Raw genomic sequence first — 21,012 nt, forward strand, 5'->3', positions numbered from 1 at the left:
TATGATTTTTTACTTTCGATCGGATCCGATCGCTTTCTTTTGTTATCCCTCAACATCCCCATCGTCCACGCATTTGCCAGGCGTCCGCGGCCGTTGCCACACGCTCTTTCTTCTAGAGCCTTCGGTGGAAGGACCGTTGGGATGTTGATGGTTCATTAGGCACTTCAGCGATATACATTGTCACCGAGTGCCGCCACATCTTTATCTCCGATTTTAAAGTGAGCCGGTCGTGACACCGCCAACGTTCCACGTACCGTTATTCAGACCCTCAATAAGTCTAAGGACCCACCACAAAACTTCTTAACGTAATCCTTTTAACCTGAAAGAATATCTAATTCTATAAGTGTTTTATTTTATGAATGGTCCTTAGAACAGTCCTTAGGTTTATTAAGCGCTCTTACAAATTACGGAGAAAGCAGGTAGTTACCTAATGGTAAAAGTGGGTTTCTTCTCATGAACAATGTCACCCACAAGCCACGTTGCTAATAGGCTTCCTCCATCTATTCTCATTCATTAAGTCGGTCATAATCAATGCGCATGACCTCACTTTCCTAACGAAAAGTGTGAGCAACAAATCCGCTTTCTTTGTACTTAAAATCCACCCATGCCGAGCTTTCCTCCGTAATAATACGCGAACAGACAATCAATCGACAGAAATTAAATTGCAATATCAGCTCGACAGTCAAATAACAGCCAAATCTCAGTTATAAAACAGTCAAAACACAGGCGCTAACACTAAAGGAGTCTCAGGCCGTACTCACTCGTAGTTTGGCAGTCAACATACTCACACTTGTATCAAACATTGAAGTTATTGAATTGTTGGAAATATATATATTATAACCTGTTAAAATCAGCGTTATACTCAATCAACCAGCCCTATTATTCTAATCGAAATAGAGGATTGATCTATTCGTGGCGTCGATTATTCGAATCGTAATGGGAACTTTCCGCGAACGGTAGAAACACAGGGTCAGATAAACAGAGTTGTATAAAATGAGCTGTGCTATTTTTTTCGTAATCCTGACTAATTGCATTTTTTTTTTTAATTTTTTTACATTTCACCTAGTAAATTAATCCCCCTGATTTTTTAAAAAGATTGAAGCCCTTTAATCCAATTTTAAAAAAGTTATTCTGTTTTAAAGAATGTTCGAATAATTGCGTAAAACAGTGTATATGTATGAGAAATCACAGTGTTACGTCACGAGGCTTAGTACAGGCCGTATTTCTAATCGTCGCTCGCGATCCTACAGCGTCGCAGACGGATTGTCTTATCTGCCCGACGGATAATATACAATGTATCGTCGAGCGCATAGTTGTCACCAAGCAGCGAGTTCCAGAATCGTCGATTTCAGTCCGTTATTTCATACACACAAAGAAGGTGGCATACGTGATCATAGGCGCGAACAGTTGCATGATTCGAGCGTAGTAGGAGTTATCTTCCCGAGAAGACAAAGAAATGATCGAAGGGCAATCAGTCTCATTTGAAGATTCAAACGACATACGTCGAGAGGTCTGACGATTGAAAATAAAGTCGCTTAGTCTAACGAATTCATTGAGAGATATCGTAAAGTCGGGTCGAATTTCTGTAACGCATTAACTGTATTCATAGCTAAATAATTTGCTTTTTTTTTTATTTTATTTTATTTTATTTTATTTTTCTTTTTTTTTATTTTGGTTTTTTTACAATTTGTCCTTATGGACATTTGGTAAAGTGTTATATCTTATTGGTGAAAAAAAAAAAAAAATAAATATAGCATGTGGGTGGCTACCCCCAGCGGGGTGCCAGCTTCGTTTTTTCTAAGTTATATCTTTTATGCTAAATAATTTGTGACGTTTTTATTATTATATAATTTATTGTTAAATATACAAGCTACATTAACCTGTTAATATAGTGTTAAATTCATTGAAGTACCTCTGTTATCTTAACCGAAACAGGGGAACGACTAATTCGCGGCGTCGATTATACGAATCGTAGCGAGAATTTACGCGTCTCGCTGACGCGTTTTCCTCGCGACCGCGTCTCTCCGCGAACGGTCGTAACACGCAAAAAAAAAAGTTTTAAACTGTCCAAATCTGGATAAAAAATTTGTTTTCAAATTTAATTCTCAATATGAAAAGAGACTGTATTATTGCCTAGCACAAAATGGAGAACATTTCGAAAACATACTATGAAGATTTTGCAGGACTGTTAGAATTCTTTATGTAGTTACAAAGTAGTGTAAAAAAGTGGAATTGTTACTGAGTTTACTCTATCATCTAATAATAAACAGAAAGATAGCAAAGAAATCTCGTTCGTAGCAGGAGTCTACTTTGGGGGTAATGAAACAGAAGTAAATTTGTATTTTATTAAATATCTTTTTAAGATGAAGTCTAATAAAAAGAATATTCCATAAAAGTCTTGTTATTTAGTTAATTGCATTTTAGGGGCTCCGTATAAACCGGAACCAGACGAGACCACCTAGCGCGTCGCTTACAATAGGGACAAGCGCCAAGTATCACGGGTACCTGCACGTGCCGCTAATCGACGTCCTGTTTTGCGGTCAAGTTCCAGGACAAAAAATACAACACAAACAAGAATACACAAAAGCTCCGCTCCCCAGCGGCTTAAATCCAAAAAACAAAAATAAAAAAAAATAAACACAAAAACCGTAAAACCACGACACACAATATAGCTTGGCTACGTCGTACCGTCGCGTATCGGTACTTTTGCCTAACACACTTTACTCTAATCCATTGTTTATTGTGAATTTCAAAAATGTATCAAAAAAAAAAAACAAATCTTGACAAAATAAACGATTAGAAAAAAAAGTGCCGCTAATCGACGTGTCTAAAAGAGCTATTCAAATGGTTGAATAGCTTTGTTGAGTGGACGAATCGGTCGACTAGACCCGAGCGTCAATAAGCCGGCCTATCTGTGTTTAGACCAAGTAGATTTATTTTATTATAATAATAGTGATTGAAAGGAAAAGGGAAAAGGTTGTTCTGTTTTTCTCTTTGAGCAGAAAATCAACAAATTTGGGTCTACTCTAGCAAACCTTTTCGTTTGACAAACTACATTACAAACTACATTATTTGTTATTTGTCTTAACTACTGGAATCTTTTATCTACTGGACTAGATTTCCATGTTCACATACGGTAACTTCTTAAATTCTTTGTTACTTACCTACTGTACTGGCTGTGACTGAACCAACCTTTAGAAACTTGACGGAAACATATGTAGTTTGACAATGCTATTTTATCCCGCTCTTCGACTCGTTGTGTTGTAACGTATATTCTTCCGATTAACTTATTATAAACTTCTAATTTTGATTTTGAAGTTTTAAGAATTCGCGCTTTATATTCAGACATCTTACGATAGAGATCTTTGGAAGTTGGTTGATAAACTAAATTTGATTAACGGCCTTTTCGGTCGGGCATAGCAGCAACTCGAGGTGATTTTGCGCGTATGTGACGAGTGTTTTGTAGGTAATATAAAATGATCTTATACAAAAATACTTAACAAACATTATATTTTAATAATCCATATATACTTACATCTTTAAACATATTTTAAAATATTTTTTTTGTATTTTTTTTATGATAATTTACAGAACATCTGCCAAGATGCACGGATTGTCCTGCTTGGACTCTGGTTTCAGTGGAGCAGTTGCGCTCTGAATTGGTGGCCAGCATTAGGCTTAGTTTGTTCCTGGGAGGTGTCACCATGCTGGCACTGTACAAGGAATGCGCTGCTTCGTCCTTCATGGCGAGTTTGTCGTTGGAAGGGTCAGATGGAATGATTCCACTACTAGGTAGTGTTCCAAATATCTTCGTAATCTGAGAGCTTGTCTATAGCACTCCAGGACGACTTCAATAATGCGATTCCGAGATATCAGAACTTTGATAGTGTTGCGAGTTCGTTCGAGCTTCTCGGTCTCATTTTCATTTCAGCTTCTTCATGCGGAGATTTCTGATTCTGGCCAATCGTAGATATGATCCATCTCGGAGGTGGCAAAGGTGGTGTTATCTCATTCTGACCTGGACAATGATCCATCGATACGATGTTTTTGATTTTTAATGCTTTGCAATACTTTGCACCATTCTGTAATAGATTCGAGATCTTTGGTGGTGATGGAGGGAGTGTCCCAGATGTTGAAGAATGTGTTGAACATGTCGAACAAGGTGACCAAGGAGGTGTGTAAGGAGGTGTGTAGGGAGGTGTCCAAAGAGGTACACAATAATTTGTCGAAGAGTGTGTCGAAGAGGGTGTCGAAGGTGTCGAAGGAGGTGTCGAAGGAGGTGTCAAAGGAGGTGTCAAAGGAGGTGTCAAAGGAGGTGTCGGAGGTGATATCAAAGGTAGTGTCGAAGCTGGTGTCGAAGCTGGTGTTGAAGGTGGTAACGAAGGTGGTGTCGAAGGTGGTGTTGGCGCTCGACTAGATGTTCAGCCGGTTATGCTCTGCCGATTGTTCACTTCAATTTCGTCCCAATGCAGAAGCGTATGGTGACGAAGTCCGCATATACGGCAGGATTCGGATGAGCATGAAAGAATCGAGTGCCCCTCTTTCAGGCAATTGGTGCACATGGACAATTCTTTGACGGCTGTAAGACGTTCCTTGACTGGTTTCGCCTTGAAGATGTCGCACGTCCAAATTTCGTGCGATGCTTGACAGATTGGACATGCCAACGGAAAGTGCGTAGTGGTGAATGCGTTTCTCTGTGGACAGCCTTGTCGGAGAGCCTTGTGTTGTTCTGGCGTTTGCCTTGCCGGAGTATCAACGGATGTCGTTAGGTCACAATTTGCCTTTTTTTCAAGGAAATCTAATAGGTGAGTATAAGGAGGCATTCTCTTGTTCGGTATACTGAACTCCCATTGTTGTATGGTATCTGGGTTTAGTTTAGACAAGAATAGGCCAATGATATTGGTGTTTGACGTGATTGAGTCACCTAAGTTCTTCAATGCGTGGAGATGTAGTTTCATAGCGCCGATTAAATTCGCTAAGGTTGCCGGTGTTTCACTGGTCAGTCTAGGATAGTTTTGCATCGCGAAAAAGTGACGTAGACAAATCTCTCGTGGACAGTCGTATCTATTCTTGAGGGCGACGATAACGCCTGCATAGCTAATTTTAGTGCTGTTCAATGATTGAACATAACTCGCTGCTTCACCAGTTACGGATGCTTGGAGGAAATGTAGTTTCTGTACAGGCATCAATTGATCGTTTCTATCTATGATTAAAGAGAAGATTTTGTAGAAAGCATTCCAGTTTTCGATGGTGCCATCGAAGATAGGTAAACGTATTTTTGATAATTCTATTGCTATCGGCCACAATGTTGCGGATGATCTGACGCTTATAGATGTTTCCGGTTTTGATGGTTGTGCTCTACCACTGAGTTCTGTTAAATGTGTGTCCTGGGCGTGATAGAAGTCTAAGATAGAGTTTTCTTCGTTGAGTAACTCTAATTCTTCTTGCACAACGTTGAATTTGCTCCACAGTTTGTCGATAGTTTTGTGGTATAACGTCAAAATATCTTTCTTCTGCTGACTTAACTTTTGATATTCGTATAATCGTTTCGACGTGAATTTGAGTCGACAGAGCAGGGCAGCTCGTTTCCGTCTCAACAAGCTGATTTGTTCATTGTTAGCCATGTTTGTGGTGAGAAGGAAGGTTGCTCGTTACTGCAGCTGTTGTGTGGATGTGCTTCGCGATGAAGTTGTTTCCTCCCCGAAGTTGACCTTCTAATTGTTGCGAGATTAAAATTATTGGAACTCGCTGCACTGATAGTGATACAATCGCGTGACACTATATGATTGTGGGTGTCACTGGGGTGTACACTGTTTCACTTGACAGTAGTGCACGTGATCTGGCGCGAAGGAGCAAAATGTTCGACCGTTCGCGGTAGCGTTTGTGGTAGCACTGAATTAACAATACACTTTTATTCCAACCACATCTTCTCGCAGGATATAAGTTTTACAGATAATGGTTAAGATGTCCACTGATGGAGGGTAAGTTAACATGTTGACTGCTCAAGCAGCCTGAAGCGACTAAATTTCTGTGACGACGCTGCCACGGAGGAAAACTAGTGATGGGTATGTCTAAGAACACGAAATGAGCCGAGTCGTTAATGACAATTTTCGTTAGGAAAGTGGGAACAATGGTCATCGCTGCCAATTGGCTAGGAAAAAAGATTAGTAGGTAGGGAAGGTCACCCGAAGTTTACCTGAAGTACCTTCAGATGCTATCTGAAGTTAAAGAAGGCTGAGGAAGGGTGCTACCTGAAGTTAAAGAAGGCTGAGGAAGGTTGCTAATGGAAGGCGAGAGAAACGGGCAGATTTCCCGTTCTTTCCCGGAGTGGACAATAAAACAATAAATTCAATAAATCTATTTCAATAAATCTATCAATAAAGATATTTTCAATTAAAAAGATACTTGTTTGGTGTGGATTTTAATTTAAAAGGTACTAAGATTTATGGTGAGTTCTTAAGAATATTAAGGGTGTGCAATAAAGATGTCTAGACCTCTGGTGGTCATCTTGCCCGAGGAAATTTAACAATTTTAACAAAATTTATACAAAATAACAAATATTAACAAAAAAGCAGAAAATTAACAATTTGTCGTGATATGATGCCGAGGTAATTGTGTCGATGAAATTCTCCGTGATATTTAATTTTCTTCTTGTTCAGTTATATTTTTTATATTCGATAATGATATGCTTGAAAGTTGTAGGTACATTACATGCTTCACATAGCCTGGTAGAAGAGAGGGCATTATAAAGAAGATGTGAAAGTGATAGTTTGGTGTGTCCAGATTTAATTAAAGTTATTGCCAGTTGTTATTTCCTATTAAATTTAGAATTTGTTATAAGACCGTAAATGTATCCTGGAAAGTATGGTATAGGGATTAATTGTCCATACGAAACATGGATGCAATTTTCGCTTCAAAATCGACAGGATTCATAGATATACCTGTGTGAAGAAACCCACGCTATTGTTACTATCTTCCCACATTTGACTAGTTTGTTATATGATTCATGAATTACTATGTACATTGCCATGCTTTGCATCTTAGATATTTAAAATAGTGGAAAGAGAATCTGAGAAAATGATCAATTCACAGTGAAGGGAATGACCAATAAAATTGAGAGCCGAAAGAAGTTTTTTTTTTTTTTTTTTTTATTTTATTTTGGTTTTTACAATTTGTCCTGAAGGACATTTGGTAAAGTGTTATACCTCATTGGTAAATAAAAAAAGAAAAATAAAATAAAATAAATATAGCATGTGGGTGGCTACCCCCAACGAGGTGCCAGCTTCGTGTTTTCTAAGTTATATCTTTTATGAACCGAAAGAAGTGTACATGTTTCAGTCATACAAATACTATTGAAATCATTCAGGCCGTATTTAATTCTTTTTTCTTTTATTATTTAATTTGTACTTTACAATTTGTCCAGCTGAACATTCGGTAATTTTTTCTAGCTTTATTGCTAAATAATAAAAAGTAGATGGCTACCCCCAGCGGTATACTATCTTCCAGTTTGACTATTTTATTTCTTTAGTGAGGTGAGTGAGATGTTTTCTCTTTATTCTTCTTTTTGTGAGAGTTTTGCTCGCTTCAGCAGCCAGCTGATTTGGATTTGTTGCCATTCTTTCCTTGTGTTTTTCTGCGTATTTGCCAATTTCTTCTTTGACTGTTGATACTTTTAAGTCTTTGCGTTCTTTTTTTTTTTTTAAATCGTTTATTTTGCCAAGATTTGTTTTTTTTTTTATACATTTTTGAGATTCACAATAAGCAATGAATTTGAGTATAGTGTGTTAGGCAAAAGTACCGATACGCGTCGGTACGACGTAGCCATGCTATATTATGTGCCGTGGTTTTTCGGTTTTTGTGTTTATTTTTGTTTTTTGGATTTAAGTCGCAGGGGAGCGGGGCTTTTGTGTATTCTTGTTTGTGTTGTATTTTTTGTCCTGAAACTTGGCCCCAAAACAGGACTCTTCGGTGGTTTACTTTTGTGTGTTGTGGGATTTTTTTTTGGGGGGGGGGTGGCGGGATGAGAGGGAAGGGGAGGGGGGAAGTTTTAAGTCTGCGTATATCCTCGTTTCTGAATCTGTATTTAGTTGATTTATTTTCAGTAAAAACAGCGATTACTGTTCCAAGATTATCATTTTTAGAACCGTTGGTGTAAACGTGCATGAAATTAGGGCATTTAAAACAAAGAACATTAAACAGATTTTTCCATTCCTGAGCAGACAGTACTTCCTTCTTGTATATTACAAGCGATAAGTCGATAACGGATACTTTTAGTGCCCAGAGAGACACTTTGTAAAATCTGATTTTTTTCATAGCTGATAGATTCTAATTCGTCAAAATACAAAGGTTTATCAATTAGAAATCTTATAAAAGATATAACCTAGCAAACACGAAGATGGCACCTCGCTGGGGGTAGCCACCCTCATGCTATATTTTATTTTTATTTTTTTTTTCCCAATAAATAAGATATAATACTTTACCAAATGTCCTTCAGGACAAATTGTAAAAAAAAAAAATTAGAAATCAGACTTTGTTTATAACTTTACACTTCAGTAATTTCATTGCATTAAGTAATTACTTTTTTATTTAAAATTATATTCAACTGCTAGAATTACAATGAAATAATATCTTACAAACATTAGGGTCCCTTTTTTTATCGTTGGTAATTTTCATCTTTAACGTATTAAACATTTTCTTCTACACAGTACTTCAAAATTTGTTAACGATTTTTGTCTAAATATGAATTCTGTAAGGTGTGCTGTTGTATTTCAGTTGGTTATTGAATAATACTGGAACTGAATAAACAAGATTAAAAAATAAAAGGTTACAAACAAGATTAAATTAAATAAAAGAGATTACAAAAGTACAGGAAATAAAATAGGTTCAAAGAACTAAAAATGAGAAGACCCAAAAAAATCTACAGAAGAATAACTGAAACTATACTAAATCTACAATTAACTCCAACTTCATGTTTATACAATTCTCCTAACGTTTCTTTTTGGCTATTGAAATGATTTTGTCTATCCAAGACTGTTTTAGCCTCTTATCAAATTTCTAAAATAGCTAAAACATGTTATTTATGTAAGAAGAGTTCAATTTGAGTCTATTGGTAGTGAAGAATTCATTCAGAAAAAATATTTGCAAAAATGCATTTCATTTTCAATAGTTTCCTATCCATTTATGACTTGGACAACACTCGCCTTTCTTAGAAAAGTACGACTTTCCTGCCTATTAAATTGTGAACCTTACGACACGGACCTCATTAAGAGGCTAATGAACACCCTAAGTGCCCGATGAGCCATTCAAGAATTCTGGGTCTAAAGTAAACATCTAGTATCAATAAGCAATGCCAGAGAATAAATGCCCACGAAGAGTACACAAGTACAAGATTTGAAAGAATAAATTTCCATCCCATTAGAACCATGGTAAGAAGAAAAACCCGGAAATAGAAAGTTGGTATGTAAAGACCAGGTAAAGCTTCTTGAGAATCTTACAACAGTCTTGATCAAAACGTTATACTCTTTGTGTTACACTAAACCGTTTTAACTAAACATAACCTTATTCTGTATCTTAACGTGTTAGTGATTCTCTTCGTATATACTAAAGAGTGAAAATAAATAACCTAAACATACTACTACTCGGTATCTTTAATTTACCTCCACCTTGAGCGTAAGAAACACCCAATACACCTCATAAAAGATATAACTTAAAAAAAACGAAGCTGGCTCCCGCTGGGGGTAGCCACCCACATGCTATATTTATTTTATTTTATTTTTTTTATTTACCAATGAGATATAACACTTTACCAAATGTCCTTTAGGACAAATTGTAAAAAACAAAATAAAATAAAAAAAAAAACCTTGAGCGTTAATCTCGTTCAAAGTTCGTGATATCAACCGATCAGTTGCAACCTAATTGATCGCCACTTAATTGAGACTCTAATATGGCATCCCGCTGAGGTTAGGTTAGGGGTTAGGTTGAGGTTTACGAGGATGTCCTTTATTTCTGCGAGCAAGTGATGCTCGGGAAGGAACGGGCAGAGAGGGATAGAGAAAACTCTCACCCTTGTAGGGTAACGCAGTGGAGAAGGATGGCGGTCAGGCGACCGAGAGCCGCTTCCCCTCCGTCCCAACGGGCCACAACTAGAAGAAGGGGGGATGGCGCTAGGGGCAATGGTCCCCTCTAGCGCCAAAGTCGATAGGTAGGAGAATTTTGGACTGGCTTGAACGAACGAGCGGACGCGCGAGGGTGTGCGCTGGAGCAGATAATTCGCAAGAGGTCCCCGGAGCACTCCTGCCAGACGCGTAGAATGGCAATCGTGGAGTTAGAGTTTTTTTAAAGAGAAAGGTTGGAGTTAGGTTAAGAACCCGCTATAAATCTTAGAATTTCTATACCTATTTCAAACGAACAAATAATCATTATCCTAACAGTCCCTAAATCTATCATCTACTACGGGAAGATACGGAAAATCTGCTTTTCTCACGAACGGTACTCACGGGCGATTAGCATCCTTCCTCAACCACCAACCTAGAGATTAACCAATTAACAGCGACGTCAATTTCCTTAACTTTCCTAATGAAGATTTTCCTCGACGAATCCGATGATCTCGTATCTTTAGACATACCCCATCATAGTTTTCCTCCGTAGTATTATCGTGACGGAAAGTCAGTTGATAGTTGAAAGTTTTTCTTTTCTTTTTTTTTTTAGTTTATTTTGGTTTTTTTTTACAATTTGTCCTGAAGTACATTTTGTAATGCATTTGCATTTGCTTATGGGTGTCCTTGGGTTTGTTGCACACTTTTGCTGATTACGAAGAAAGCACATGTGCCCCGCGAAACAGCTGGTTTTTCCCAAGAACAAGGACACCCATGAGTCACATCTGCAGGAGACTTTCTCCTCGTGTTTTGTTTATTAACATGGGCTATAACCGTTACCCTCACTTTTCTACCGAAAAGTGTAAACAACGAATCCGCGTCCTTAGTTCAGAAAGGGTACACCCACATCGAGCTTTCCGCCTAAATAGTACGAGATGAGTCAGTCACTGCTCTTACACTCGTCGGACAGTCAAGTACTTTACTACTAGTAGACTACAGTTATTCAACAACAAACACCCTTATTATCCCAAAAGAAATAAGGGGATCGCCCTGCTCGCGGTGTCGATTCGTATAATCGTAACGGGAATTTACGACACCCGTTGACGCGCCACAACGCGATCGCGTCTCCGAAGAGACTAACGAAGATACACTATACTTTAGTTTTTCTTCAGCACATATCACGAGCTATCCACCTCATACATTTCGAAATAGGTAGGAAAATCAATAGTACAATGATAAATATATGATTTTAAAAGCTTTTAAATTCCTTACATACTTAGAATTAATCAACTGGCTTAGTATATAAAAGAGTGTACTTATGTCGCATGTTATAAATGCAACTGCGTTCGTTACAACAATTCCAATTCCAAGGAATTTCTCTCGAAGATCGCGGTGAAGAATTTGCTTTGTTAAATTATTACTGGTATACTTCGTCAACTTGTGGTATATCGATACAACTTGTCAACCATCACTTAATAGCTTCTCACTAATAAAAACAATTCGTAACTATTTAATAAAGAGCAGTATATTCTTAGTTATTTTAATTTACTTAATGACGTTTAAAAATACGAATATGTTTAAAAATTATAATGTAAATACGTATATTTCATTTCATGTTTTACTAATATATCTCTAATTTAGATTAAATATCTGAAACTTGAAAGAAACTTTTAAAACTTTCAATACATCGCATACGTTTCAAATTTAGTGCATAGTTCTTAGGTTAGATTACCTTCGCTAAGATTAATCTTAGTATATGGATTTAATGCATCATACAATAACCTCTTTTTGTCAGAAAATTTTTGAAATTATCTATATAACCATAATCTTATTACGTGGTGGATATATTATATTTGATGGACTATATTTTAATTTTATTTTATATTACTATTGATAGATTAGTAAGTAGAAAGATTACATATATGCACTGTTACATAGTACGAATAAGCATACAATTTTTTATATTTCGCCTGTAACAGCAATTTGTAATTCTGTAATTGTCTTCACATAATACTTAAAATTCGCATTTTAAAATCATAATGAACAATATGTTCATTCTGAAAATATTTGTTAAAATACTAGATTTTCTTAAAGAAATCATGTTTGTTGATGTACGCATATACACGTATGCACCTTAGAGTTTAAATTCTTATAGTTATCTGGTTTGAAAATGTTCAGTTTATCAGTTTGTAAAATGTAAGAAAATTTTTACGGCATTTGGTATTTCAATTTCTCGTGTGCATTGCATAGAAACGAAGCCTCGCTGCCTCAACCAATCAAGAATCGGCTAGGCTCACTTTTGGCGGGATACCGCTATTCTACTGTCGAAGAGCGAGACGTCAAGATCTGTTGCCGTTCGAAGCGTATAATCTGAATTTCTTAGTACTTCAGTTGCTGTTAATTACATTTCATACATTACTATTAGGTTTGCTGAATTAATATCTACCTATTTAGTTATTTATTAGATACTATTAACAAAAGCTTATATAACCTTTCGAACTTCTTCCGTTTTCCATCATTGATAGTTTGTTTGATCGTTTTCATTACCAGTAGATTGTATCATAAACTTTTAAAACAGAATATAAGTTCGACTATTATTTCACTTTAATATAATTTGTTCTAATTTCGTACGTTTATGTAAACGTTTAAATACGTTTATTTATATCTTTGACTTTTTTTTTGTACAGTTCATTGATTAATTGCAAAAATGAATAATGGAATAATTAGCATTCTATTCCATGCTTTTTCATACAGTAACGTTTAGTAACGTTTGATTTATGATATACACATTTATATGACAATCATATATAATATATTTAAAACGTAATATAATATAACGTAATACTATATAATGGAATACTATATAACCTAATACAATAAAACTTAATACTATATAACATCATAATATATAACATACTATATAACGAGATACATTATAACGTGATGTAATATAACACAATACGATATAACGTAATACATTAGAACGTAATACTCTATAAACTAACATATTATAACGTAATACATTATAAGGTAATAATTTACATCTCTTCTTACTTAACAGAGGCTCGACCAGCGCATGCGTGGCGTAGAGAGGGTGTTCCATCGGTCCAACGGGTGTCAAGCTGGAGAGTAGCTGAGGCCGTTGAGACTCTCAAACCACTTCTATATTCACGGAGGTCTGGCCGAAGACATTGCCCGCGAGGGAGGGCCGCTGCATCCGGAGAATGGAACGCTCCCACCAGCGACCAAAATGGCGCATCGAAGATGAAGACAGCGACATGCTCCAGGCAATGGCAATTGTCGCAGCCTGGAACAGGGACGCCCGTAGAGAGAAGACAAGCGTGACGAAGGAGGTGAAGAACCTTCGCCGAGACACGAACACGGCATGTGATACGTCGATGCCGCGCTCCGTGCCTGATATTAGAGAGAATCCGTACTGGTGGACCTCAAAGATCACAAATCTAAGGACGAGCTGCAATCGGGCCCGCAGGCGGTTACAGAGAGCCCGCGGTCGGCGGCATCCTGACGAGGAAGAGATCGCCCTCCGCTGCGAGGTATATAAACGGGAGCGATACGCCTTACGGCAGGAAATCAAGAGAGTTAAAGCCCAATACGGAAACTATGCGGACCCCTTCCAGTCAGATGAGTCCGTCTGGTAGATGCGTGAAAATCGTAATATTATATAACGTAATATAATATAACGTAATACTATATAAGGTAATACAATATAATATAATACATTATAACGTAATATAATATAACGTAATATAATATAACGTAATATATTATAACGTAATATAATACAACGTAGTACAATATAACGTAATACAATATAACGTTGTATATTATAACATAGTATAATATTACGTAATACTGTATAACGTAATACATTATAAAATAATATAATATAAAGTAATACATTGTAAAGTATTATAATGTAATACGAACTATCATCATTTTATATTGCTCTAATTATAACTATTACAGTCTGTTAAATCCTAACTGGTTACTCAAAATTTTCCCAATTTTCCTCATTCTATCGTTTCTAATGAATAATAATTTCTAATGAAATAAAGTAGGCGACTATTTTTCAATTGTATCTTGACTAACCAGCAAGTTTTGAACGAATTATAGATTATAATGAGAATCAATTATTTCACGTAATTGAACGACGCTGAATCCTTTCTACATAAAAAAAATCGTAGCAAGAGAGAATTCCAAGTTTTGACATACTCGCCATTATTCAATCCACCATTGATAGGGGCAGTTTTTTTCTTTCATTATATATATTTTTTTTTAACCAAAGCATAAAACAATTATAAGACGTTAATAATCTAGTCTGTCTGAATTTTTGGATCCTGATGCAATGGATTACTGAGCAAGGACGAATGCCTCCATCAGAAACATGGCATTGCTAGTGTGTTTTCTTTTCTTTCTTTTTTCGTTTTTTATTTTGTTTACGACAATTCGTCGAGATTCGTCTTAACACGACAACCATCGATACCACAGGACTGCTCCTGAGATTTTCCCACGTTACCTCATTGTATTTATTACCCCGTATAGGTTTCGTTTTATCCCTTCCGCCATTCTCCTTATTTTACTTCTTCTTCTTCCCTCTTAATCCCACGGTGTACGTATATTGTGAGAAGACGAAGATCTTTTGAGAGATTGATCTAACAACATTCACTGAATCGAATCACACGTCTGGTTTTTCGATTTCAAAATTGAAAATAATCGTCACCTGGTCGCGATGATCCCTGTTTCACCATCTTCGTTCGAGATAAAAAGGAACCAACGCGAAGTGTATTCGTGTCGAATACCATCATGTTACCTCGATCAATCATTGTGCTATATTTATGTAAGTTGTGCAAAATAAGTTATTTGTATAGTTTACTTTAAACCTCATTTCGAGTCAGTCTACTCCTCGCTGCCTTTTGTAACAACTTTCGATCATCTTTCATTCAATAAAAATAAATAAATAGGATAGCAACCTTTTTGATCTTTTTTTTTAAGCATTGTGTACAAAATCTCTGTTATACATGTAGAAGGTTGCTGAACGTATATTATCATAGGCTGATATAATTGCGTTTTGCATGCATAACGTATGCAATAATTGACCATAATCCAGTGCCCCAAATGGCCTCGCATAAACGCAGTGCTCGACTCTCCATGCTACCGATGCTCCAATGGAAAGGGAAATTTTGATAGCACACCATGTGACCAACGTACAGCAGTAAACCATTCATACCTACGAATAATCGAATATAATCGTTTTTACATTTATTGCAAAAGAGTGTGAAACAGTAAACAGGTTGCGCGCCAACTTGAATTTTTCTTAATACTATCTTTTAACAATCTAATAAAACGTTTATTGCCGCTGTTTCAAATTTATATATAAGTTATAGTACATTTGAATCGTTAATTAGAAAAATAGCTATTTGATATCTGCTAGCTAGTAAGATACTAACTGCTTTGAGAAGTGTATCGAAAACGATAATGGTTTAGAAAACTACGTTTTTCTCAGTAGCATTAATTCTTCAAACAGGTCTTAAATCGATTTGGCGCGAAACCTGTTTGGTGGTTGTGTAATCTCGTGAAAGTCATACCAGGAATACGAAAAGGTCCACCGTTCCAAACCTTGACGACATCTACGAGCAAGTAACAAGCAGAAAGGAAAGCCAAGGAAAAAGACGTGGTTACGAATACGAATGACAGTGACCTGCATATATAATAGCAAATAAATACGGTTTTATAATGTAATTGATACGACGTTGTCCTTTTTTGGAAACGTACCATAATTTTTTGTTGACGGGAATTACGTTGGTAAAATGAAGAACGCATCCTACGCAACCGAAGAATGCAGCCCATGCTAACCATCTGACTACACGTTCTTTCCAGTCTTTGTAAGTCATCATGATTATGCCAGCGTGTAGGCCAAGAAAGACTTGGAATGCCGCTGTGAGGGTACCTTGATAAACATAGTATTTTAAAAATAATTACTTAGAAATGTCGAAAAGAAAGATATCGAATGAATAATATTCATTTCCACGTGAAGTATGTTATTATGGAACTCTCTGAAAAGTAAAATTGGAAAAAAGTTAAAAATTCTTCCTAATAAATTTAAATAAATTTGTGCAGTGTGCAAGTTGTGCAGTGGAAAAGAAAAGTTAAGATAACAATTGAAAATCCGCCGAATAAATTTTCACAATACTTTAATGGAAGACAGTGTACCCAGAATTCCTTCAGGATCGTACGGTCCAGACTTATAAACCGTAGCTGAATGGTGCAAATGAGCTTCTTTAAGTATCATTCTATCAATGTAGCCTGCTGCACCGCCCACACAGTCAAAGTATTTCGCGTCGTCGTGAAGACCACCGGGACCAAGATATCCACTAAGAATAATCACTTTTGATGCATTCGTAAAAACACAATTGTCATTCATTAAATCATACGTACATACGTGGGGCATCCTGGAACGTTTAAGCAGAATGTTATGACGCAATGAACGACCACAATCACGAGCATCACGCACCATTGAGGAAGAAGTAGAAGAAAATCTTGCACTTCTCGTAACATTGGAGACTATGAATGAAAATGAAATATTTTGTAAATCAATGTTTCCGAGAAGATATATAAAAATATTTGATACTTCTACAGGGAGATACATACAGAAAATGTTCATTTATAAGTATGTATACATAAAAGATATAACTTAGAAAAAACGAAGCTGGCACCCCGCTGGGGGTAGCCACCCACATGCTACATTTATTTTTATTTTATTTTTTTTTCTTCACCAATAAGATATAACACTTTACCAAATGTCCATAAGGACAAATTGTAAAATAACCAAAATAAAATAAAAAAAAAATAAGTATGTATACACTTACTTGTATCTTGCTTGGTCTCCTTGACATTAAAAGGAAATATAACAGAGCGACAACGAAATAAGTTATACCGAATCGTTGCAGAACACCGAATATGCGAATGGTTTCAAGCTGGCCACCTGTGCTCACCGTATTCAGAGACAACCCGATTAGAAATAAAAGTATGCTCCTCTGCCATATAAAAAGTAAAATATAAATAAATTAAGATTGAAATACAAAGTAAAAATTTTAATTTGCATAAATTCGATATTTCCCACTACAACTGTTTGAATGCAAATTACATTCTACCAGTTTTTCTCTGCAACTGTTTGAATGCAAATTACATCCTATATTTTCCTCTGTAACTGTTTCAATACAAACTAAATTTTATATTTATCCGTGAAATTGTTATCAATTACTTTGACGATTCCGTATAATATCTGGTGTTTCGGTGTCATGCGCTTCATCTGACTGGACATCGCTATGGGGATACACACGCCCATGATCCATATAAAACAAGGGAACAACAAATCTCCCAAAAGTAATCCATTCCAAGTCGCATGACCAAGAGTCCTATAACCACCCGATCCATCGTTCACGAATATCATCAACAACGTACTGGCCCTATAACATTAAACTTTTCTTAAATACTATAATATTTTGTAGAGAGCGATTTTATTAAAAGAAAAATAAATAGAATAGAAACATTTACCCCCGCACCGTGTCAATCGCCTTCACCCGACGTTTCGCGGGTTGTTTCATCGCGCCATCATCCGCCTGACTTTTCATATATTTCTTCCTGCATACGTGCCATAGTGATTTCAAGCCAGACAGACCAAATAGAACGAGTAACAATACTCCAAAAATAACAAGAAGCTCTGAAAAAATTACACTTCTATCAACAAGATCGTTAAACACTATTTTGCTTAATCTCTTCTATAATCAAGTTACTATCGTACATCTTAATAAATTCAGTCAGATATAACATGACTGTTATCTACAAGCATTCGGTAAATATTTATAATCATCGAACGAATCTGATATTGCGATACAAATAAATAAGATCTGGATAAAGTCTAAACACAGATTTATACATATAACAATTACTGATTATTTTTCAATTTTAATTAGAAATTCTATTTGATGCAGGGAGCCTTGCCTGTATAAGGATAAGTTGGCGCGTTCAGAACCTTTATGTCGCAGCTTCGATTTACTATAGAAAGTTCGTACACACCGAACTGTCCAAGGTTCGGAGTCAGCTCACAGATCACGTTGCTGAAATGTGAAAAAAATGTAAATCGTATAAAGCTGGACGGCGGTAACTTTAAGACACGTTGAATCGTGATACTTCTTTCGGTCAACCAAATGTACCTGGCATTTTTAGCTGATATAAATTCGTTGGGATCCTTGGCATCCAATACTCTCAAGCTCGTGGATCGAATAGTATCAATCGTTACGCTGGAAGTCCAATTTACTACGATCTGCTTAATCCTAGTATATGGACACTGTAACGAGATTATTCTCTGTGGTATGACTACATTTTTATAGAGAAAAATATATGTCTAGATTAAAGAAGTTGATTAATTTCAAAATTCCAACATTAAGATGTTATCGAATTAACTGCATTTATTAATTCATCCTGTATACCACAAGTATCACACCAATAAATTATTTCACTCGTGTAACGGTACGACATAATAAATCGAAAATGAAGAAGGATTCGAGAAATAGATCTCGATTAAAGAAGTTGATTAATTTCAAAATTCGAACATTAAAAGGTTATCGAACTAACTGCATTTATTAATTCATCCTGTATACCACAAGTACCAATAAATTATTTCTTTCGTGTAACGGTACGACATAATAAATCGAAAATGAAAAAGGATTCGAGAAATAGATCTCGATTAAAGAAGTTGATTAATTTCAAAATTCGAGCATTAAAAGGTTATCGAACTAACTGCATTTATTAATTCATCCTGTATACCACAAGTATCACACCAATAAATTATTTCACTCGTGTAACGTTACGACATAATAAATCGAAAATGAAAAAGGATTCGAAGAATGAAAGAAAAAGAAAACTAATCCTCAACGCTCAAGTGTGCATCTCAAGCATCGCCGATGCGCGGCGCTCTACTTTTTAAAATCTGACAGTTAACACTTTACTGACCACTAGCGGTTCAACAGTATACGCATGTCCGACTGACAGCTTAGGCGCAGATTCTCCCTGGAGCCGGCTCTGTTTCGGTTTAGACTCTCCAACACCATTCTTTTCGTTCATTGCGAACGGTAAGTTTTTCAAATTGCTATAAAACTGTGGAAGCTTACAAAGCAACGCAACTGACGCAACTGAGCAAGGTATCTTAGTACTAAATAACAAATTACTGCTCTAATAATGAGAAAGATTGTCGGCGACAAAAAGCTGATTAACAGGGTATCGGTCGGTAAGCATCGGTGACAAAAAACCTATTAATCGACTATCAGTCGGTAAAGTGTTAAAAACTTACTAGTATGATGAGAATAAGTTGGAGTTGGCGGTTGGTATTCACAATTGAAAGTCGAAGCGTTAAGGGTTAACTTCTTCGTCTGTATCGTAAAAAATATATTACTGAACGGTGGATTTTTATGCAAATTCATATTTTGCTAAGCGCAATTAGGAAAGTGGAACCCCAATACCAACTTTTTTCATTCTGTAAATATTATGACGATTAATTTACTATAAATGTTTTCCATGTGTTCGCGTATTTAAATTTATAAATGTATAAACTTAACTTCAAATTTAACCTGTGACTCCAATCAACATTTGAGCGCATTCTTGGAATATTCGTAGAAAACGGTATCGCACAGAACCAGGCAAAAGTATGCAAAGCACGAAAAAACATAAAAAGAGCATGTCCTTGCGTGACTCACCAGCGCGCAATCCGCGGAAAGCAAGTAGAGCCAGGCGTTCGAATCTTCTGTGCGTAAGTTGATACAAGCCTCGTCGTATCCAAGGGTGTCCTGGTCACAGATCCACTCGTCCATTGTCTCCATGTCACGCTGAACAGAGAATAAACGCTGGATAAAGAACAACTCGTGGTGCACGCTTCGAAAGTCGCGCGAGGAATCACGGCTGATGGCTAGATTTAACACGCATCCTTAATTTGGGAGAAATGTTTACAACACGTTCCATATACGGTGACCGGGAAAGTGGAACGCTAAAAACCGAATTTTTACCATGAGTTCTTCTGCCATTTATGGTATGATAATAAAGTATCTAGATGAAATAAAAATGTTCTTACGCGGCACAAGAAGGAAAATATTTGAATTTTTCGCTTGAATCCTTGAAATTTGAATTTTTTGATTAATTTCTTGACGAGTCAAAAAAAAAAAATTATTTCCGAACTATAATTTGATATCTATGTACATAAGATCGTTACTTTAAACTCGTTGATATCGCAGAAATTTAATCTAAGAAGGATCGATATTCTATGGATAAAGAGCTTTTAGTGGATGAAATTCACCGCTGTCTTTCGCCTAATATTGCATCGTTATGAAATAACCGACACGCTATTAAGTAATTTCTAGAGTACGTTTAAATACATTCATAAATATACTTCGTTTAAAGAAAGAGAGAAAAATAAGAAATTAATAGATAAAATACCTGGTATGTTCTTCAGAATCACAAGTAGATGCGCATTACAAATGCTAAGACCTTAAGGAGGAAAAATGTCGAGCAGTCGTCACGGGACGAAAAACAAAGAACAATCGGTGCTTCTCAGCGCAAAATAGTTAATACAAGGTATATAATAAGCTAACTGGATAATTCGCAATAACGATCGCCGCTCTAACGGTATGTTACCACATATGCGTATGTATATCGACGTTCGGTCAGCAAATGTTTCCACGATCAAATATTGCGCGGCCGCGGTTTAATCAGCGCGAGTTGGAACGAGAGTGGTGCGACAGCTTTTTAATATCGCGCCGTGTGGTGGCGAACAGACAGCCGGCTCGAGTCGTCACGAATCACGTGGGTGCATCGACTGACATTTCACCTGGCATTCAGCAGGAATTTT

The 21,012-nt window shown here is 36.5% G+C and overlaps 3 protein-coding genes across 4 annotated transcripts in view; all 3 read right to left on the reverse strand.

Moving 5' to 3' along the window:
- LOC132915421 (large ribosomal subunit protein eL39) overlaps positions 1–21,012 on the reverse strand; it is a 206,073-nt gene that overhangs the window by 177,440 nt on the left and 7,621 nt on the right. The gene's annotated exons all lie outside the window — the stretch shown is intronic.
- On the reverse strand, positions 4,422–5,624 carry LOC132915547 (uncharacterized). The gene has a single exon (XM_060975416.1). The coding sequence runs from the start codon at positions 5,622–5,624 to the stop codon at positions 4,422–4,424; it is 1,203 nt and encodes a 400-aa protein (XP_060831399.1).
- On the reverse strand, positions 14,972–20,895 carry LOC132915423 (heparan-alpha-glucosaminide N-acetyltransferase-like). The gene is made up of 12 exons (XM_060975217.1): positions 20,799–20,895; positions 19,868–19,996; positions 18,329–18,462; positions 18,117–18,232; positions 17,670–17,835; positions 17,377–17,581; positions 16,982–17,149; positions 16,555–16,676; positions 16,326–16,486; positions 15,888–16,062; positions 15,701–15,813; positions 14,972–15,342 (listed from the first exon to the last, which is right to left on the reverse strand). Exons 2-12 carry the CDS (start codon positions 19,988–19,990, stop codon positions 15,161–15,163), a joined length of 1,665 nt encoding a protein of 554 aa, XP_060831200.1. The 5' UTR covers positions 19,991–19,996; positions 20,799–20,895; the 3' UTR covers positions 14,972–15,160.

This window comes from Bombus pascuorum, chromosome 17 (assembly GCF_905332965.1).
Source record: "Bombus pascuorum chromosome 17, iyBomPasc1.1, whole genome shotgun sequence".
NCBI lineage: Eukaryota > Metazoa > Arthropoda > Insecta > Hymenoptera > Apidae > Bombus > Bombus pascuorum.